We start from the raw sequence: 21,398 nt of genomic DNA on the forward strand, positions 1-21,398 counted from the left end.
GTCTGGGAGCCAAGAGCTGGAAGGTCCCCATGTGAGGGATTATCCAAACTCCTCGCAAGAACCTTGAGAGGCCAGAGACCGGCAAACTAAGTTTCGCCCCAGCCAGGCGGGGATGGCAAATGCACCCGCCCCAGCTACACATTTCCGATATGCTGTGGCCATGTTCCACACGTGCCCTGAGCTTCCTGCTCTCCTACCGGCACTCACCCCTCTTTGCTTGGGCTGCACCGTGCCTGGGAGGCCTTCCCTGCTCTTCCTGTAAAATTCTGGTTCCTCCTTCAAGGCCCATCGTCCTCCCTGTACTTCAGTTACCCCCCCAACCCCCACCCCCAAGGTTCTCTGTTCTCTGCCCTCCAGAGAGCTCTGCCCATCTGTTTGGGGTGTTCTGGCTTCTGGGTCTTGTGCATTGACTGCAGGTGCCCAAGTCTGAAGTCCCAGGGCTGGCTGAGGTGGCTCTACAGAGGAGGGTGGGAACCTGCCCCCAGGTGGTGGGTGGGGCAGGCCTGGGAGGCCGAGGGAGGACCAGAACTGGCCCAGGGTCACGTGGCAAGGCCCCAAACAGACCATGTGGACACCGCTGGAGTGAGGGCCTGGGGCTCCAGCCACACAGGCCAGGCTCGGCCCGGGATGGCTGGTCTGGCTCTTTGGGAAGTGATGGGACCACTCTGGAAGGCGTGGGGCCTGAGCCCAGGAAGAGGGGCTGCGAGCCCAGGGGTGCCAGGCCTGGCCGGCAAAGGGGTCCACCCAGAAGCTCTCTCTGCCCTGGGACGAGAGCACCCTCCATGGCATGGGACCTCATGGATGGGTGGAGGGTCTCTCCTGTCACACCCAGCAGGACTTGGACCCGCAGGGTTGCAGGGGTGTGGGAGACAGAAGGGCACAGCAGGTGAGGGGACATCCAGCAAAGGCCCGGATGGGTCGGCTCATTTGCATGCAGGGGCCACCGAGGCGAGAGCCGCCGCCACCGCCGAGCGGATTTGAGCAGAAGCTCCGTTTTCCTTCTGTTCTTGTCTCTCTCTCAAGGTCAGAGCCCGAGCAGGGACAGGAACAAAGGCGCACGTCCCCCATTCAACCTCCCTGCGCCCGCCGTGCTCCCGGAGGAGGGGCCCTCGAGGAGGGGAGGGGAGGGCAGAGCTGCTCCACGGTCCGGCCCCGGGCAAGGCGGGGACGGGGGCGTGGGAACAGCTGCCCAGCTGCCCTCGCGGACCCCTGCCCGATGGGTCCCGCTGTGGGCCCCCAAGAGGCTCTGTCGCCTCCCAGAGTGGGTGGCCATCCCAGCCTCCAGGCTCTGCCGGCAGGGGGCGTCAGCTAAGGTCAGGGGTCGTTCTGGAGTGAGCTTCTGCTGGAATCAAGGGTCAGTGGTCAGGCTCACTTTGGGGACCGGGGTCAGTCTTAGGTTCAAGGCCCAATCAGGGTCAGGGGTCACTCAGAGTCGACTGTCAGCCCCAGGCCCAGACCCAGGGCAGGGTTTTTGATGGGGTCTGTCCCCGTCCACTGCAGTCTGCACTCCTGGGCTCAAAGGTCCACCTCAGACTCAGGGAGGGTTTTGTCCGAGCCAGGCCCAGACCTGCCCCTAGTCTGTGCCCAGCACCCCTGCTCCAGCACCCACTGCCCACCGCCCACCAACCCTGACTGATCACCCCTACCCACTGTCCCCTGCCCACCCCCACTGGCTCCTGACCCACCACTGGTCACCCACCGCCCACAAGCTCCAACACATCACACAATACCCATCACCCTCTGCCCACTGACCCCTGGCCCAGTGCCCACCACCCATTACCTGTCGTCCCAGCCCATAGGGTGAATTCCCAGGGCTTGGCATCAGCGACCACTGCCCCCTCAACCTTCAAAGGCCACAGCGCTTTGGAGAAAGCTAAAAATATGCGGGCAAAAATTTCTCATTACAGAAAATATTGGACCCAGTCCACCGCCCACTCCGGCTCGAGCGCTTTCCAAGAGGCGGGATGGGGTCGCAGGGGAGGGCGGGGGGCCTTGGCGGGTCTGGGGCTTCACTGAACCAGTTCAGAGCGGGTCTCAAGGAGAGTTCTCCAGGCTGTGACTGAGCATAAACAAACTAACCTGTCCCTTTCTCTTGCTGGTAAATTAAAATTCCCACCCTCGTGTCCAGTGTCCAGTCAGGCCCTTGAAACCTCAGCCCGGACCTCAGATTCCTGCAAGCTCCACAGCCAGGCCAGCGCCGGACCAAGCAGGCGTCATCCCAGCTATTCCCCCCCTCCTCCCCCCTCCCCTCCCTCCTCTCCACCCTCCTCCCCCTCCCAGTCCCAGGGCCCTGGACACAGACCCCCTCCTCCCAGTGGTCACCTGACAGTCTGGGGGCTAGACCACCGCTGTCCAAAAGAACTTCCCACAAGGATGGACAAGTCCAACACAGGCACCACCAGCAGCTCCACATGGCTACTGGGCACATGAAATGTGGTCAGTGCGATTGAGGAACAGGACTTTAGACTTCACCTACGTTTAATTAACGTAGATATAAATAGCTAGTCATGGTCACCATACTTGTGGCACAGCTCTGGGTGGAGCCGTGCCCGAGTGGGCACCTGGACCGCCACTCTTGTCCGGGACCAGGACATCAAGGCCTGCGTGGAGAAGGGAGGTGGCGGCTCAGACAGCGCAGAGAGGAGACGTGGGCGGGGCTGAGCCCCCGGGTAGGATGGGGGATCAGGGGAGGGGTCCTGGGAACCCCAGGGAGGGCACAACTCCCTCGCCTGCTGACCCCAGGGGAGCGGGGGCCACGTCCGAGGGAGAGCACGTCAGAACCAGCAGAGGGGCTCCCACCTACAGGGAAGACGCCTGGCCTTGACCAGCTTCCCCGCCCCCTCCCGGCCCCAGTCCCCAGACGGAGAACCGAGGTTGGGGGCGAGGCCGTCTAGCCGCACAGCGACCCTCCCGGGAGCCAGAGACCCCAACGTGGCCCCCGGGCCGAGGGGGCTGCTTTGTTGCGTGTCCAGTGGGCACTCCCAGGGTGGGGGCTGGGGGATGGAGGTGGTGGGAGGGGCCTCGAGGGCGCCGGGCTGTTGGTCTGCGCGCCCTCACCCGGCGCGGGCTTGGGACCCGCTGCGGGCGACACCCGTGTGTGCGCGCGTGTGGACTTGTGCCCTGTGTCCGTCCCGCACGCCTGGCAGCCGTGTCGCCTGTCCTCGCAGCCGTGTCATGCCTGTGCCCGTGTGTGAGTGCGGAGAAGGTGCTGGAAGGCCTCCCGAGCCGGCATGCACACGCACACGCGGCCCTCCAACCATCCGGGCCCGGGGGCCTTTCATCTCGCGCTGACAGGCCCCCTCTCCCGGCTCTTAGCCGCAGAGAACTTCCCGCTAATAGTGCATTAACCTTGGCGGGGGCTGCCAATTACTCGGCACTAACGCCGGGGGCGCGGTGCGCGCGCGGACGGCGCTGACAGGCGCAGGGGCCGGGAAGCGGGCGGGGCTCCCCCCCCACCCGAAGGGGGCGGGCAGGAGGCGCGGGGCTGCGGGGGCACGCGGTGTGTTCCCGCCTCCGGATGGCAGAGCGCCGGGTCTCTCCTGACCTCATTATAGTAATTAATGTGCCTTTTGAAGCTCGAGAAATCGCTCAGAGCTGTGGGAAAGGGGCGCAGATCACGGGGTGGGGGGCTGGGGGCGGGCCGCGGACGGTGTCTGAGCGCCTGTTAAAAGCGTGTCCCAAAAAAAAAAAAAATTGTGTCCCAGCGGGTCAGACACGGAGAGAGACAGAGTGACAGAGAGGGACAGACGGAAACCCAGGGAGGCTGAGTGAGAGGCGGTGCAGATGGAGAGAGACACCAACAGGGAGACGAGCAGAGGTTCAAAGACAGAGACGCAGAGACAAAAAGACAGAGATGCATAGAGAGAGACCCACAGGGGGAACAGGTGGGGAGAAAGGGCGGCCAGAGCCCGGGGGTCAGCGGGCATGACATCTCAGGGCCTCCCAGGGACTATGGCCTCACTTCCTCAACTCTCCCTGGCTTCTGGGGACCGGCTCGCCACTCCGTACAGGACCCTCCCAAAGAATGGGGGTGGCAGGGGCAGTGAGGACTTCCTGGAGGCGGCAGCTGGGCACCAGAGCGGGGAGAGGAAGTGTGAGCAGACTTGGAGCAGGGTCGGGGGCTGCCAACAGAGATGCCCAAGGAAGCCAACTGGGGGCCAAGGCAGAGGACCCCGGCTGGAGAGAGGGGTGGCCAGCTGACCATGACAGCTCTTCCGCAGGAACCCGGGCTCAGGCCGGGCCAGGAAGATCAGCAGGACTGCAAGGTAGACGGGCCACAGGGGCTGATGGGTCTTGAGTGGGCAGCAGGCTGGGACCATCCCATGGTGGCCATGGCAACAAGGTGGGGTCGAGAAGGCGTGCGAAACAGGGCCCCCGACTTCGAAGTACTTCCCCACCTGTACAACGGTTTGCCTCAGGCCACCCCAAGACGACAGGGCAGCATGGTAGAGGCCGGGCAGCACAAGGCTGCCACCTGGTGGCAGCTCCTCCTAATGACAGCTTCTGCTAACGACACGGCCTCGGTGCCTCCGGCCAGCGGCCCGGGGAGACCTCAGGCTGTGGGCAGCCACAGGCCAGCCCCACCTCTCCCACTCTCCAGGACCACAATGACAGGGTGCGGGAGGGGGGGGGGCGGGGAACAGGCCAGAGCTGGACTCCGCCTAGAAACAAGGCCCACAGAGGAACTCATCAAGCCCCTCACCAGGGATGGGGACTGAGGTACCCCGATGGGACTCAGGTGCCCAGTATGGATCTCAGATGGCCAGGATGGGGATTGAGGCACCCCAATGGGGTGCAGGTGCCCGGGATGGGGCTCAGGTGGGAAAGGAGGTCAGGTGCCCAGGATGGGGGTCAGTTGCCCCAGTGGGATTCAGGTACACAGGATGGATCGCAGGTGGCCAGGATGGGCAGTCAGGTACCCCAGGGGGGCTCGGGTGCCCAGAATGGGGCTCAGGTGGGAAAAGGGTTAGGTGCCCAGGGTGGGGGTCGATTGCCCCAAGGGGATTATGGTGCCTGAAAGGGGTTCAAGTTCCGGGGATGGGGCTGAGGTGATCAGGATGGGGGCCGAGGTACCCCCCATGGGACTGGGGTGCCTGGGATGAGGGTCAGGTGCCCCAGTGGGACTCAGGTACCCACGATGGATCTCAGATGGCCAGAACGGAGGCCTGAGTGCCAGAATAGGCTTCCTGGGATGGCGGACCAGGTTCATCAGTGATTCCACAAGAGGCTGATGGGGGAGAGGCAGGGTGGGCACAGGGAGCCTCGGGCTGCACAAAGCTCCAGACCCGTACACTACAGCCTGGGGTTCCTTAGGAAACACCTCCAAAATAGTGGTGTGAGTGTGGTGAGGCAGAGAGCATGGCCCTTAGGGGCCCCAGGCTGAAGGCATTATGGACAGGGGAGCCCTGAGCAGGAGCTTTGCTGGATGAATAGGAGTTCTCCCTAGGCTCAAAAACAATGACTGGCAGGGTCTTTTTCCAGGCAGGTGGGAGTAGTTCTCCCCCATCTCTTTGTCTCCTTTGTGGGATTCTTCACGGGACCCTCTGGACACCTGAGGATGGGACCAAATGGTCACAGGTGGGAGAACTAAGGCCCACATGGAGCCCAGGTCTGCTGCCCACCCCCCACCTGTGAGCCAGAGCGCTGGGTCTGGCCCACTGTGGAGCTGGGTACCAGCTACAGAACCACTGGCTGCCTTTATTGTCCTCAGCCCAGGGATATGGTGCTCCCAGACAGGCCCCCCAGCCCACCCGCCTACCAGGCCTCAGCTTGGGGCTGCCGCATCCCCACCAGGAAGGGTGATCGGCACAAGTCACAATGTGGCCAGGGGACCTCAGAGTTCTGCGTGCTGCTGCCGGGGACCCTCTGGCTTCCAGCCGGTATCCTGGGCGGTCTTGTCCAGGGGCAGGGCTGGGGCGGCTCCTGGCAGGCCGGGCAGGCCCCACACAAGCTCTTTGGCGGCAGGAGAATCAGCAGGGCATTCCAAGCACTGGGAGGGGCCCTGTCTCTTGTCCTTCCCACAAGGCCGCTGGAAATGCTGCCTTCCCGACCTGTACATCTGGAAACAAGAGGTAGGAGGTGAGAAGTGTTGGGTGGGGAGCCCGCCCCGTCCCCGCCCCGCCCCCGCCCCACTGTGCCTGTGCCTCTAACATGCCCAGCCCCCACCCCCAGCCTGCAGGCCCTGCCAACTCCCTACCTGGGGGAAAGGGGTGCCCCAACCAGGAGATGCCGGGACCAGAGGGATTCCCAGGCCATACTCACACCTCCCTCGGGGGGCTTGGAAAGTCAGAATCGTCCTGTGGTCTCTCAGCTTCGGTGCCTGAGCCCCCGATAAGCTGGGGTTAAACAGGCCATCCCTCCCCGCTCAGGCCCTGTCAGTGGCCCTGAGCCCAGTGGCCACTGGGTCACCTCCGTTGTCAACCCTCTTTCTTTGTCTCTGCCATTGCCTCTGCCTGGGATGCTCTACCCCTGGCTGGGGCCGTGGAGAGGCCGTCTCTGACCCGCCCCCCGGCTTTGGTAGCACCTCGCAGTTCATTCTCCACCTCTGACACTGATTCTGGCTTTCGGGGTCAGGCCCAGAGCAAGTGCCCACTGACTCAAGCACTGCAGCCCGTTCCCATCTTAAAGAAATGGGAAACTGAGGCTGGGAGATGGACGTCCCTGGGACGAGGCCACACAGCCTGCGACGGCAAAGCCAGGCCCGGCCACTGTTGTGTGCTGACCGCACTGAGGACCTCACCGGCCGACAGTCTTCCTAACTCGCTGGCCTGCTGACCCCACCCCCCAACCCAAGGAGCCCCTGAAAGTGTGTGGAGGGCTGCCTTACCATCTCAGGTTCCTTGTTTCAAAGACCGTCTCCTCGTCGCTGTCCAGCGATGCCATCTCGGTGGGGTCCTCGGTGTTGGCCAGGAGCCCGTACCTCCTCTGCTGCGGCTTTTTCAATCTGGAAGCAGACCCAGGCTCGCTCAGCGGCCCTCTCATGGCCCTTCGCTGGAGCTGCTGACACCCTGCCCTGCTTCCCACCTTCTCCGATAATGCTCGTCTGCTCGACTCCCAGAGTCTTGCTGTGAACTTTCCGGTTCCAACTGCGTTTCTTCTCATAATGGTCACAATCGTTATGAGTTGCTGTGCACATCTCCCTTGGCAGGCCCCCAGGGCGTAGGCCCTTGGGCGAGGACCCCTGGGAGGGGGGCGCTGTAATTCCATTTTACTAATGAGACGACTGAGCCTTAGAGAGAGTTTGCCAAAGATATCAAGTAGAAGGCTGTCGCGGGCAGAAGGCCCGGCTCCTGACCACCACCAGGGAAAGCACGGGACCCTCTGTGGTGGATGTGGCACGTATTCAGATGGGAGACGAACATTGTATACCCACAGCAGTGTCAATGCAAGACAGAAAAGGCCCCTTCAGAGCATCTGGATATGATCAGCTCTGCGTGACAAAGGCCCTCTGGAGATCAGCCCCAGAGAGGAAGCCAAACGGGGAGGACGGGCCTGAGGAGGGGGTCACGGGCCTGCAGGAGGCAGGGCGTATGCCGCGGGGAAGGCAAGGGGGTCCTCAACTCTTGGGGAGAGCGTGGGCAGAACCTAAACACTGACGATCACAGCCAGCTCTGGGCTGAAGAAACAGGAGGAGCAAGGTGCGGGGGCAGGCTCCCACCGGGCCCTGGTCAGGCTGTGGGCGTTAACTACAGGAAAGGATGCGGCCAGGCCCGCGTGGCAGATGCAAGTTGGGTTAGTGGGCGCTGCGCTCGTCGTCACCAGGTTGGGGGAGCCGCAGAGGATCCCGGGAATTCCCGGTGCCCTCATCATCCCGCAACCTCTAGTCTCGGTGGCTGCGTCTAGAAAACCAACCCCAACATCCCGAAGGAGCGGCTCGTCACGTGATTGCATGACCCCACCCACTCACCACCCACTCACCACCCACTCACCACCCACGTCCCCACCCACGTGACGATGGCGAACCGCGCCGGAGAGGCGGGGCTTTCGCGCCGCAGCACTTGGGGCGCGAGACGCGCGCCCATTGGCCGCGCCAGGGCAGCGGCGGCGGCGTGCGCCTGACGCACCTGAATGCCCGGATGAGGAAGTAGAGCACGGCTAGGACGATGAGGCCCGTAACCACGTAGAGGGAACGCAGAAGCGGCGAGTCCGGCGAGCCCAGCGGCCAAGGGCGTGTGGTGTTGTGCGGCGCGCCCGGCTGGCTCCCGTTCGTCACGGCGGGATGCGGCAAGAGCGTGGCCTGCGCGCGGCGCAGTGACGGGGGCGTGGGGTCCGCGGCTCCGAACAGCTGCACCTGCAGCAGCAGCGCCGACAGCAGCAGGAGCCGCGGCGGCAGCACACGCAGCCCCATAGCCCGGCGGAAGCGGTAGCCGCGCCCCGCCCCCGCGAGGAGCAGTCACTCACTGGCGCGGGGGCGGGGCCAGCCAATGGCTCGCGGGGGCGGGGCCTGGCTCCCGGAAAGGCCCGGGCCGCCACCGCCCCCGGCCTCTCACCTCGCTTCACCCGAAGCGGGGAAGTACCCCGCGCCCCGCTGGCTCCGCGAGCACCCCGCCCCCGAAGGCTCGGAGCCGCAGTTCTGTGTCCCCGGCCCAGAGCGTGAGCACCGCGGCCGCCCCGCAGGGGGACTACGGTGAGGGGACAGGCGCGACCGTGCCCTGCGGGCCTCCCTCCCACTTGGGCCCTGGAACTCTCGCGTCCCCGCCCCCAGTCGCCCTGGGCTTCGGTGACACCAGCACGGTGGCCCGCTGTCCCTGGCCCTGCAGGAGGGGAGACCTGTCCCGGCTGTGAGCCTGGGCATCCCGCCTTTGGCGGGGGCCAGGAGGGACCAGACACACCCCGTGGGAGAAGGGGGGAGTACCGGTGACCCGGACCTCACCCTGCTGAGACTTAAGGTAACTCGCCCAGAGCCCAAGGCAGCTAGAACCGGGGCTCAGCCCCAACGTTCTGCACCCCAAGACCAGGCCTGGAGGCAAACAGCCTGGGAAGGCAGGCCGGCTCCGGGGGCGGACAAGCTGAAGGTGCCCGGGGTTACTCTGACAAGGCCTCTGCCTGGCTCCGGGGGACGCGCCGCCAAGGGACCACCTCCTCCACGGCTCCCTCTGCCCGAGAGAACTGCCCCGGGGGGGGGGGCAATGAACTGCCGCCTGGCCTTCCGCGTCTGGATCCAGCTCGTGGCCAGAACGAAGGCCCCAAGAGGAGGCTATCTCTAGCGGACTCCCCGCCACAGCCCCTCCAGCCAGGACTCAGGCTGAAGCTCAGTGTCCGCCCTCCACGACGCACCCCACACCAGACTCAGATTTGTGGGTGTACACACCATCCCTTTATTCAAATGCACCTTCCACATTTGTCTTGTCACATCGCGAGTGAGGACTGGCCGCCGTGCCAGCACCACACGCCCATCCTCCTGGAGCACCTTGAAGCCCCGCACCCCAACCTCGCCAGTGAAGCACCTGCTGGAAAAACGGGAGAGGTGAGAGGGGGACACGAGGGCTGCTCCAGCAGGAGATGAAGACGCTGTCCCCGACAGAGGTCACACAGCCAGGACGGGGGAGAACCCACCACAAGGGCCAGGGCCACAGGGCCACATGTCTCCCCCGCCGAGAAGCACTTACAGGTGACGGGCTGCAAGGGCAGGCAGCTGTGCCGCTGGCTCTTGCTCCCGGGTGAAGTTCCTCCTGGGGCAGTGACCCCAGGTCGTTGTTGCTCTCGGGTCACCCTTCCGGGTCGCACTGGCTTCCATTCAACCTGCCAAAGCAAAGGAGTGTTAACCCTGACACCCTGGCTGAGCTCACAGCCGCCCCTCCCCGACTCCCGCGAAACCATCCACAGCTCCTAGGAGGGTCTCAGCTAGTCACCGGGGCCAACCCAAGAGGCCCCGCCACGGGCCAGCGTGCCCAGGGCGGGCCTGCGCCTTTCAGACGGGCCAGGCCACTCTGTGCTCTTAAGCAGAGCCAGCTACCCACTTGGGATGCAGCTGCTTAGAGATCGGCGCGGGCTCTGAGCAAAAACTCATGGCAGCAACAGACATCAGAGAGAGCTAGTTAGGAGTGTGACTCAAAGAGGTCTGCAAAAGACAGTCAATTGATGAACAAAAAATTCCAAAAGGCGGGGCGTTTGGTGGTCTCCAATCCTGCTCAACTGCCCGGGCCGCTCGCCTGGCTGCAGGCGGGGAAGGGCAAACGGCCGGGGTCTGCCTTTAGTTCTAGCTTGATTTTTTTTTTTTTTTTTAAAAGGAAAAAGAAAAAGCAAAAAAGTCAAAGGAACATTCCCCGGGTACACGACTTTACTTTCAAATGAGCTCTCAACAAGAGGAGGGATGCGGACGAGCAAAAGGAGTTACCTCGAATTACAGGACTATCTCCACATATGAGCTAGCCCAGGGAGCAGCTTGCGTCTCAGAGCTTTCTGTTGGGCGCACAACACTTCTGTCCTCCGAGGGGCTGCAGCTTCCATAGGCTAGCAGAGAACGCTCAGAACTTGTAAAGCAACAGCAGAGCTAGCTAATGAGCCGGTCAGTCTGGGGTCACCCGGGGACCCTGCCTGTGTCTGCTCTCTGGCCTGCTTCTAGACTAAGGAGTTCAGGGTCAGCGTCGGGCGCCCGCGTGTCCACCGTCCCTGCTGGGCTGCCCGCCCCATCGAGCCTTCTGGCTGCCACGGCCAGAAGCGCTCCGGGGCTGCCCTGCGGTCCGAGAGCCCGCTCCCGTCACCCACCTGCTCGCCTAACTGGGGCCGGTGGTCGTTGGCTGTCACAGGGGCCCAGCCAGCGTCACTGACCCTGCCTTTCTCCTCTAGCTGTGGCAGCCTCGGGCGGGACTGCGGACCTAGTCCTCTAGCTGCCCTCTCCGCTCAGGTCTGCCTGCCTCGAGCCCCTGCAGGGCGCGTGTGGTGCAATCAAAGGGAGATGGTCAGAGCGAGGTTCATTCAGATGGTCTTTTAATCGGCTTCGTGAAGCCAAAGAAAACTGCGTACAAGAATTCCTTCACCACTTCAGATACAACATTGACGGGACATGCGTACGTCTTCCGGCAAAAAAGGACAATATAAATACACATTTTCAAGAACCTCTCGGGGATGTCTGCAAGTCTACTGTGGGTCCCACACGACAGGTGGGCGCCCGGGCCGGGCCAGGGCAGCCCGGGTGCTCTGCTGCCACCCGCACGGTTCTACCACGCTACACTCAGAAACGTGACACCGAGTTGGAAAAAAGCTACAACTTGCTCAGCTTCCGACAAAGAGCAGATTCAGAGTCTGTTCAATCTCAAAGAGAAGTGACTCGGGGCACCCAAATTCATGGGGCCAACCCCACTGAAAAGAAAAAGAAAAAAAGCAACACAACCGAAAACAAAAAAACAAAACTCTCACAACCCCTGGTGATTTTCTAAAAAAAGAACTCTTGGCTCACGGTAAAAAGGTGAAAGTAAAACTGGAAGTGCTCTTCAAAACGTTTTTAAGACTCTTAAAAACGGACAGCGCTTCCTTAAAATGCAAAGTGTAGTAACGAGGCCATCTGGGGGCCAGAAGCAGTCAGGCTGTGTTTGACAAGATCAGAACCAATAAGACTACAAAAGTGGGTACAAGGAGGTGTGATCACTACACATTAACGATTCAGCGGAGCTCCCAAAATCTTTAAATATACGGCCATTGGAAGGACGATCTCGAGCAGGAAGGATTTTTACTCGTTGTGTGTAGCTGAGAACAAGAAGCAGGCACAGTGTAAAGGCGCTGAAGCACGCGACGAGAGGCAGCATTCCACTCCCGGCCCAAACCTGGGGGCTCAGCCCTGGGGGCTCGGGAGCGACCAACCCCCCCCATGGCCGAGGGTGGCGGGCACGGCCCACATGCACGGATGCGGCCTGCTCTGCTCGGTGGGCCCTCGCTCTCCCTTTCCTCCTTGGTCAGCCTGGTTTTGCCTTTACGTTCTGTGGCAGAAGTGGCTGCTGGCACCGAGACCCAAGAGGACAGTCTCGTCCCTTACGGGGCAAACATAGTGACCGGGTCTGAGCACTGCCCAGAGGGCACCGAGGCTCACTGAGCTCCCACCACAGGCCCTTGGAGCGCCGCTTACCGTAACTGTCGTAGCTGTCTCTGTAGGACCCGCCCGAGCTCCGGTCACCGCAGCTGCCACTCTGACTCCGGCTGCAGGAAGGACACAGGTGAGCGCTGGGGGCCACCTCGGGGGACTCTCACCAGTCCCCGTGCCAGCGTCCCCACAGAGCCTCCCAGGCCCCCCTGCGCAGGACCACCGCCCGTACCTGCTGTAGTAGTCTCTGGAGCCTCCATAGCCCCCACTCCTGGACTCGAACCGGCTCCCCCCGTAGCCGCGGTCCCCTCCTCCTACAGACGGGACGGGAAGGAGAAGTGAGTGTCAGCTTCCGCAGCAGTGCCCCCACCTTGTCCCTGCAAGTGGCACTCACCTCTGGAGAACCCACGGCCCCGACCTCGGCCCCCGCGGAAGAAGCCCCGGCCCCCGACAGAGCCACCTCGGTACCCGCGGGATCGGTTATCAGACGATTTGCCAGCCTGGTCGACCCGGATCTGCCGCCCATCCACAGACTGGAGACCAGAAGTGGACACAGTTAGCCTCTGCACCTCCCGCCCTCGGTCTACAGCCCGGACCCACTGAACCCCAGAGCAGCCGGCCCTCACCTTCCCGTTCATGGCCATCATGGCGTCCTTGGCATCGTCGATGTTCTCAAAGGTGACAAACCCAAAGCCCCTCGATCGCTGGGTCTCCCTGTCCTTCACGACCACCACTGTGCAGGGGAGAGGTCCGCGGTCAGCACCCAGCCCTCCCCGTGAGCAACCCCACTCAGCCACCAGTCTGGCACCAGCCTCACCTTCTGAGATCTGTCCATATTTTGAGAAGACCTGCTCCAGTGACTGCTCGTTGGTGTCAAAACTCAGCCCTCCGACGAAAAGCTTGCCTTCATCTGATGCCATGGCGGCCTGTGACAAACATCATCAAAAGCCTCAGAGGTCCTGCAGGAGCTTTGAGACTCAACGCCCCCCCTCCCCACTTTACTTTATACAAATAATGTATGTTTCGGGGGAAACGCTGGGAAACTATTTTTCTGCCCTTTAACCATCCCAAGCCCACACCCAGGACTTAATTCAAACAAACCCTTAATTCCTTTATCACTTTGGGTCCCTGGCCGCTTTTCTGTGTTTGGGCCAACTCCGCTCCCCAGACTGGGGGGGGGTCCCTGAAAGCTGGGGCCACACTGCGGTTCTGCAGTACTCAGTGCTGCCTGGCTGTGGAGCCCCAAAACTCCAGGCAGGGGACGCCCTCACGGGACGTTTAGGGGTACACCCCGAAGGCAGGCATCGGCCACCATCGTCACTGGCTGAGTGCACCTTGGTTTCTGCCCGTTGCAAACATTGGGGGGGCTAACTCCTAACCCGACCGTCGCGGGACGGGCGGAGTGGCAACGTGCTTGGTCCACTGCAGGGCGCTGTGCAGGCGGGGCGGGGACTCTGCGCCGGGATATCAAAGCGGGGCGGTGCTTATACCGACCCTTTACAGGCTGGTAGCCTACGCTGAATGGCTCCGAAATACAGGCCAGAAGGCGCCCTGCAGCACGTAACTGGGACACAAACTTGGGGCGTTGGGGGTGGCACCGGGGTTGTGTCGCCCTCGCACTACTCCAACAGGAAATCGGGGAGGAGCCCCAGTCTGGCCCCACCCACGCGCGCATGCGCCCCACGCCACTCCATCCGGGCACTCGGCGCTCCCGCCATTTCGCAGGGCGCAGCTTCGTGCTCGCGGCCGCCATTTTGCGGCGGTGTCCCGCTCGCGAATACCCTGGCCCACGGGGGATGCCCTCCGACCGCGGTTCGGCCCGGTCTCCGCTGCCCCTCGCCGCCGGCGGGGCGGACTACACCCCGGGCCCGCCCCGGCACCGCCCCCGCCCAGGGGCGTGCCGCCGCCGCCCTGCCTCCTCCGGCCGGCCGCAGGCCGCCCGCCGCCCCGGGCCCGTGGAGCCGGTGCCGCCAGGGCCCTCACCACTGAGTCGGGCAGGTCCCTGGCGCAGGCGGGAAGACGGCACAGCACAACGACCCGAGTCTCCTAACGCGCGAAGTGACTGGGGGGGCGCCCTGCGCCCGCCTTATGTACTTCTTCGCTAGGCCCCGCCCCCCGAGCCCGCCCCTCCGCCCCTCGCTGGCCAATCCGAAGCTCTGGAGGCCGTGGCTGTGCCTCATATTCATGAGCTGGGGGCCGGGCCTGTACCGGCCGCGCCCCCTCCCGCGAGCGGGCGCGGGGCACAGTGAACGGCGGGGACGCGCATGGTCCGCAGTTCCCCGCCCGCGCGCGGGAGGCGGGGCCAGTGCTCGGCGGGGCGGAGCTGACCCACTTCCGCGCGCCCGCCCCTCTCCCCCCCCCGGCCTGTGGCGGAGAACAAAGGGGTTCGGGCGGCTTCTGCCAGTGGCCCAAGCCTCCTGGGAACCTTCTGGGAGTCGCTGGAACCCAGACCTTTGCGGTGCTCCCGCAGTCGGCGACTTACCGACCTCACCCAGGTCCCCACACCCACCCGAGATCAAGTTCTCGGACACCTCAACTTCATGTGAACCCCGATATCAGTCATTATGTACTTGCCAACATAACCGACACCCCAGAACTCTCAGAACCCCAACGTTCCACTTCGTGTGATCCGCCCCAAGGCCCGCCCAAACCCTAACACTGAGGCAACTCCATTTATGTGGACCCCAATATTCTCCACGATCCCAATTCTTCCTGCTTCCCAACTTTGGGTCACCCCAACTTCACCCAACCCAGTTTGCCTACGAATCCCAACCCGCAACCACACCTAACTCCCACCCCAATCCGGACTTCACCCAGTCTGGTGCAGCACCCACACGCCACAGTCACCTGGCCAGACACTTTTTTCATCCCAGCTCTGGACCTCAGGCTGACCTCGACTTGGGCTCTCAAATCCACCACTGTGCCCAACTCTTGAGTCTCCACTGCACCCCCAAATTCAGCTCAGCCCCCCATCTCCCTTTCACCGCTGTGCTCCAGCCGCCCACCAGCACACCCAGAACCCACTTGGCTCCTCCCCCTGCATCTTTTTTCTGTCTGGGAGTCCTGAGACCTCTGCTATCAGAAGAACCAGCTTTGCAGAGATCTTCACCCCCAAGGCTGCTCCTGGGAGCCCCTCTTGTGGTCACCCCTTTCCCCCTGCCCAGGCCTTGGCTCATGTTAATTTCTGTGGCCCTGGACCCTTCCATGGGTGGAAGAAGCTAGTGCAGACCCCTGCCTGCCCAGACCAGAGGCCCAAGCTATACCCCTGCCCCAGAAAGTCTTCAAAGGGCATACCTTCTGCATAAAAGTTAGGGTGAATTTGAGGGACTTCCCTGGCTGTACAGTGGTTAAGACTCCGCGCTTCCAATACAGGGGGCGTGGGTTCGATCCCTGGTTGGGGAACTAGGACCCCGAATGCCGCACGGCACAGCCAAAAAAGTTAGGGCGATTTGAGAACAGAGACCCCTGCTTTGCTGCCTACCCCAGGAAAGTTCCAGCCCCACTCCAGGCCCCAGACTCGGTGGGTCTAGCTGACGCAGTAGGAATGAGAGCATGGACACTGTCTCCTGTGACAAGGCCACTGGGACACCCTCCTCGGGCTCAGGACCCCTTCCCCCAGGCAGCAGCTCATGACTCATGGCAGCCATGTCCGCACCTCGTCCCCCCACGCCACAGCCCCCCCCCATACAATTCCCCGTCAGCCACAGCCCGCTGCTGCGTCAGCCACTCACGCAGGGCGGTTACTAAAAGGAGCAGAGAGAATCAGCACTCAGCTCTCACCCTCCCGCCAGGGCCCATGGAGGGGACCTGGGGCCAGGCATGCCCAGCCCGGGAGTAATCCCCTCCCTTCTCATCTGCTCCCCCAGCAAAGTCAGGTCGGCAGCTCCTGTCCCCAGACCAGGCGAAGGGGTCCTTGCAGTCACCGGGGCCCCTCATCACTCTTTGCACCACTCCCCGTCCCCGCCCTCACTGTTCTGTGGTTCCTAGTCTGCCTTCTCCTGGTTTTGTGAAGTTCCCTGGTTCATTCATTCATTCCACCAGCAGTTATCAAGCGTGTACTTACTACGAGCCTGTTGCTGGGTACGGGGCTCCATGCGTACCCACGACTGTCCTGGGTTCCCATCACGGTGTGGACCTTTACCTATGGATATCTATGGATACCATACCTTTACCTATGGATACCTGTCCCCAGGTGCGCCTGCACCGGATATTGTGTGGGAACTGTGTGCTTGCGTCTCAGGTGTGTTACCTGTCTGCCCACCTGTGTTTCTGCGGCTACCGACGTCGGCGTGTCCCTGTGACTCGGTGTGTACCTACGACCTTGTGAACCCGTGAGGGGCGAGATGGGGGACTGGTCTCAGGGGGCTGGCACCACCTTCCTCCCTGGAAAGTGATGCCAGCTCCCTCGGCCGCGACTCCACGCTCTCCCCGCGGACACAAGGGGGAGCTACGGCCTCGCTGTCAGCCTGGCCGGGGGCTCCCGGTCCCGCCCCGCCGTCCAGCCGACGGCCGCGAGCACCAGCGTGGGAAGGGGCTCCCGTCCCGCCCTCAGGCCCGCCCTCGAGTCTCCGCCCAAGCGCTGGGGGGTGGTCGGCGAGGAGGGGACTTAAAATAGCCGCGGGCGGGGGCGAGGCTGCTATTCACGGCCGGGACACGCGGTGCTCACCGCCTGCCCGGCGGGACGGGGCTTAGGCCGGAGGTCCCCGTCTGCACACTCACAAGACGCCCCTCCCCGGGCGCCCGCCGAAGACCACCCCCGGGGCTGCGCCGGCGTTGCCACGGAGACGGGGGCGGGGCCTTCTTGCTCCCGCACCGCCCCCTCTGTCCTCCCCGCCGGGTCGGGCCCGCCGGACGCCGGGTCCTCCCCCGACCCCGGCTAATGACCGGGCGAGAGGCGGTAATGAGCGTCTGGGCTCGGGTCGGGCGTGGACGGGATGAAAGGCGCGTGGTGGGGGGGAACCCTGGGGCCGCGTAATTACCGGCCCCTCCCGGCCGGCCAGGCGGGGGCAGGGACGGTGCACCTGGAGGCCGCCCGGCGCGGGCGCGGAAGGGGACCGCCCTGGCAGAGACTCCAGCCTGCCCGCCTGGCCCAGATCCCCGGGGCTCAGAGCCAGGGAGGGGGAAGCGGGGACTGGATGTGTGTGTACGTTGCCAGGTGTGGTGCACATGTGTGCCGTGGGCAGGGGACTCGTGGGTACAGAGATGGAGAAACAAGGTTTCTGGGGACCATGCCTGTGTGAACATGAAAATGGGGCCGTGTGCCTGTGCACATGGCTGTGGAAGTGTGTGCATAGAACTCACATGTGTGTGTGTGCGTGTGCACACATGGAAACATGTTTGCATGGTCATGCCTTATGTGCAAGAACACAAGGGGTTGTGCGTGGACCCCAAAGCATGTGCATAACCAGGATGTGGGATCAGCCGGGGACAGCGCTGCTGCGTGTGCATGACGCGGGGGAACCGGGACTCACAGATCATATGTGCCCATGGCTGGTGGCGTGACTCATGCCCCTGGGGTGGGAACATGCCACGCACTGTCAGCAGCCGCCGGGGTCTCTAGGGCAGAGGAGAGCTACAGGAGCCCAAAAGCCAGGAGGAAGAGTTTAACTTTAACTGACTCCCCCGTCCCCACCCACCCCGTTTCCCACCTGCATGAGTAGGTGGGGACATCTGAGATCCCTAGGTGGCTGCCAACTGTGAATTGGCAGGAGATTCAGCTGCCTGCGCCCTGGCCTCAGTTTACCTCCTGTTCCTAGGAGGGGTCTTCCTGGCGGAGGGGGACGTGGGAGGGGGCACCTGGGTGGAGCTCCCTGTGACTCATGGCCCAGGAATGTGGAAGCTGCCACTCTTCTGCTCCTGCCCCAGCCCCCATCCCAGAAGTGCAAAGGCCAGGCAGCGCATCGGCCTTGCTGGTGACCACAGTCCCCATCAACGGCAGGCACACGGGCTGTGGAATGGGACCCGGGGGACACCCGGAGGCCCACAACAATAACATGCATTCATGCAGAGGACATACGTCAGGTGTGTATGAAACGCCAGGGCCTGTGCATGCGCAGAGACCCCTGTGTGCTCGTGGAAACCCCAAAGCTTGCCTCGGTGGGGGCTGGGGATGCAACCCCCTGGGTTTCCGAGACGGGGGGAGGGCTGAGGTTCACAGCCCCGCCCCAGGGGTGGGAGGAGCTGACCCCCACTGATGCCCTGTCCGCTCCCTTGACCTTGGCCCCACGTACAGGCTCCCTGCAGGCACACAGAGGGGCCGAAGCACCCCTGACTGGGGCTGTGGCATCTCCATGGCAACACTGGAGTGGCAGTCATGGAGAGCACACCCCCCTGGGGCAGCTGCCAGAGGCTCAGGGAAGACACCTGTGTGTGTCCAGGCAGCCGCACACAGCAGTCCCACATCCTGGCCCCCACACCCAAGCAGGAAGACACAGGTGCCCATGGACCTCGTCCAGCCTTCGATCACCATCCCACCCTGGAGTGTCAGCGATGGCCCGGTGCCCAGCTGTGCAGGTAGGCGGTGTCTGGGCTCCTGTCTGAGCCTAGGGTGCATCATCTGAGAAGTGGGCACAGCAGCAGCATCTCCTGGGATCAGCGGGGGTGATGGAAGGGCAGCCGGTGACAAAAACACACCACAGAGCGGCTCCCAGTTCTCTGCTGTTCTCTCCTTTCTCCGTGTCTCAGGACACTCAGGGAATCGCCGGCCATGCCGGAGGAAGCCCCACTTCTTCTGTGGGCGCACACAGGCCCCTGCACCTGCCCCAGCCCAGTGGCCGGCTCTGCTCGGCTGGGCCTGCAGGCGCGCACGGTGCGTGGGTAGTGTTTGTGGCTGGAGCGTCCGCGGGTTTGGGTGCCGCCTCGGCTGAGCTGCGTCTCTGAGGGTCTGAGTTTGAGCTGCCTGGTGTGACCTTCAATTTTGCGGGTTTTGTCAGCGAGGTCTTGGCCCAGGGTGAGAGTGGGTTTTGAGGGTCACACTGTTGATTGAGGTTGTGGCCCCCAAAGTGTAGCTTGGGGCGGGTTTGGGGGTGTGGGGGCGGTGTGCATTGGGGTCCTTGTGCTGCAGAGCCGGAGCCTGTCACTCAGGTGGGATCGGCATGTACCCGTTGACTGCGGAGGGTGTGCAGCGCGTGTGTGGGACGGGGAGACGGGTTGGTCTGGGTCTGGTGGCGGTAAGAGGCCCTGCGTGGGCGTCTGGGCTTGTGTTGATTTTCCGCGAGGCCTATGGATAGCGTCTGGGGTGTGGGCCGTGTGCAGGGCAGATGTAGCCAGCTGTCTCGGGCCACCGGCTCCGCCTGCCGGCGGGCGACCTCCTCCCCCCGACCCCGTGGGGCAGGCCCCGCCCACATTCCAGAAGAGTTAGGGGGTGCCCTCCCCATCCCCCGCCCGCTCCCGCCCTCTGACCCCGGCTCAAGCCCACTCCTAGCATCCCGGGCACCGAACGCCGCAGCAGCTGGCCCCAGGGAGGGGCGGCGAGGCGGGGGTGGAGGCTGGAATGTGTGCGGGGGGTGAGGGAGGGTGCCCCCGAGAGGGGGCGGAAGCGGGGGAGGGGCCAGGAGGAGGAGCCGGTGAGACCGAACGGGAGGAAAATAGAGAAGAGACCTCCAGGGAGAGATGGAGACCCGGACAGAAATACAGTCCCAGAGATCGAGGAAGGCGGAAAGGGGAAAACAGAAAGACACAGGAAAAGAGAACTCAGAGGGAGCAGGGAGAGGGGCACACGTGGGTGGGGGGAACAGAGGCAGCAGGCCAAGGACAGAGGCCCCTCCGAAGGGCAGTCTCCAGTCGTGGAAGGGCCCCAGGTGACAGCGGCCCCGCCCGCACCTGCGGGCTGGACGCTCTCCCATCCCGAGTGACACCGGCGGCTGCCTGTCCTCTGCCCTCCCAGGTCTGGGCGGCCGTGGGTGGGGCCCCAGCACCCTCGGCCGTAGCTCGGCGACTCCCGTTCCCAAGGTGCCTGGAAAGGAGGGCGTTCCCGCCAGGCGCGGTAGGGGTGGCTGTGCTGGGGCAGCCTCCGGGTGCTGGGGGTGCCGGAGTTGGCCCCAGCGGGGCACCACTCCCTCTCATCTTTCTAGGGGCCTGGCTCCTCCCTGCCTTCTTCCCAAGCCACCCCTCACCGCGTCCTTTGGCATTTCAAAACCGTGCAGCTTGCCCCAATTACCCATTTGGCCGCCCCCAGGGGACTCTGGCCTCCAGCAGAAAGACGTGACCCCAGTGACCTTCTATTGCCCGCCCACAGCCGCCTCATCATCCCAGAAGCCAGCACCTGGATCCAGGCCTCCGTCCGGACTCCACACTTTGGTAGCCACACCTGTCCACACCGCCAGCTCCAACCCCCATCAGTCTCAGGGCTCTCTGCCCGTCCGGCTAGCCCCAGGGGCTAACCTCGGACCAAAGGTTTGCTCACATCCTCGCCACCCGGCAAAGGCGACCCTGTTTACGCCGACCGCGGCCTGCTGCCTTTTCAGAGGGGACTCCTGGCCACAGCAAAACTGCGCCTCAGCCAGGCAGCGATGAGGACTTCCTGCCGCCATAAGCCCCCCCGGGCCCCCAACTGTCCCGGCTCCTGGCTTGTAGGCTTCCAGGTGCACAGGGGCGTCTCCAACTGCTCCCCTCCCCCAAATCTCCGAGCTCCCTGCAGCCCCCTTGCCAACCACCTCACTGTGAACCAGAGGCCACGTTCAGACAATGCCCCATCGGTCCCTTCCCAGGCCTCTCCGAAGCCCAAGCACAGCGTTCAGAAAGCTCCTGGGGTGTTCTGGCCTTTGCCCTCTCCACCCGCCCCTCCTCCCTGGGGTTCCCATCTCATCCCCCCCCAAGCCAGACTTGAGGAATCACCCCTTTCGAGTCCTTGCCTTCGCCTTTTGGTTTAGGACCCCAAATGGACTTCCCAATTGTTCCCCAAATGCACCCGCTTTCACGTCTTCAGACATTTGCCCACGCCATGCCCCCCACCTGGGGCACCAGTTCCCTCTTCCTATCCTTGGCAAAGTCCTATTCCTTTGGCAGGGCCTCAATCCAAGTGCCCTCCTCCCGCTCCTCGCCCTGCGCTCCCCCCAGCCCGGGGCTCGCGCACACGGGGTCGTGAGGAGGGGGCAACAGGCAATGGCCCGGCTTAGAATGGGGGGGTGCACGTGCGGCGCCCCCGGGTACGCCCCCTCTTCCGTCCCGGAGCTGCCGCAGGCGTCAGACCCCTTGGCGCGCATCCCGCCTCCAAACTGAGGACAGCCGCACGCCTCCGCGCCGCGCCGCGCCTGCGCACTCAGCCGGGCCACGCCGCAGTCCCACCTCCGGGCGGCAACCCCGCGCAGCTATTGGTGCGTGCGGAAGAGCGAACGACGTGGCCACCAATGAGGCGTCCCAGGAGTGGGCGGGGCCTGGGCCG

At 63.6% G+C, this 21,398-nt stretch overlaps 2 protein-coding genes and 1 long non-coding RNA gene across 5 annotated transcripts; 1 reads left to right on the forward strand and 2 right to left on the reverse strand.

Moving 5' to 3' along the window:
• Window positions 1–5,943: 5,943 nt before the first annotated feature.
• On the reverse strand, window positions 5,944–8,378 carry FAM174C (family with sequence similarity 174 member C). The gene is made up of 3 exons (XM_027086007.1): window positions 8,064–8,378; window positions 6,827–6,943; window positions 5,944–6,058 (listed from the first exon to the last, which is right to left on the reverse strand). Coding segments are annotated over exons 1-3 (402 nt in total). The 5' UTR covers window positions 8,348–8,378; the 3' UTR covers window positions 5,944–6,057.
• Window positions 8,379–9,293: 915 nt separating this feature from the next.
• Window positions 9,294–14,113, reverse strand: CIRBP (cold inducible RNA binding protein). 3 transcript variants are annotated; one of them, XR_003428459.1, is made up of 8 exons: window positions 14,000–14,113; window positions 12,834–12,942; window positions 12,643–12,749; window positions 12,411–12,549; window positions 12,249–12,330; window positions 12,062–12,132; window positions 9,609–9,741; window positions 9,294–9,446 (listed from the first exon to the last, which is right to left on the reverse strand). XR_003428459.1 is itself a non-coding variant. In XM_027086001.1 (7 exons), exons 2-7 carry the CDS (start codon window positions 12,934–12,936, stop codon window positions 9,737–9,739), a joined length of 507 nt encoding a protein of 168 aa, XP_026941802.1. In that variant the 5' UTR covers window positions 12,937–12,942; window positions 14,000–14,113; the 3' UTR covers window positions 9,294–9,736. The 3 variants fall into 3 exon arrangements, 2 of the variants coding, with proteins under 2 accessions (XP_026941802.1, XP_026941801.1); XM_027086001.1 differs by having other exon boundaries at window positions 9,294–9,741; XM_027086000.1 differs by lacking the exons at window positions 9,294–9,446; window positions 9,609–9,741 and adding an exon at window positions 10,909–11,685.
• A 2,010-nt stretch (window positions 14,114–16,123) lies between these two features.
• Window positions 16,124–20,581, forward strand: LOC113608956 (uncharacterized). Its single transcript, XR_003428461.1, has 3 exons — window positions 16,124–18,037; window positions 18,249–18,529; window positions 20,253–20,581. It is a non-coding gene; the product is annotated as an uncharacterized LOC113608956 (long non-coding RNA).
• The last annotated feature ends 817 nt before the right edge of the window (window positions 20,582–21,398 follow it).

The sequence above is a fragment of the Aethalodelphis obliquidens genome, unplaced genomic scaffold, assembly GCF_003676395.1.
Source record: "Aethalodelphis obliquidens isolate GAN/ISIS:26980383/991018 unplaced genomic scaffold, ASM367639v1 scaffold53, whole genome shotgun sequence".
NCBI lineage: Eukaryota > Metazoa > Chordata > Mammalia > Artiodactyla > Delphinidae > Aethalodelphis > Aethalodelphis obliquidens.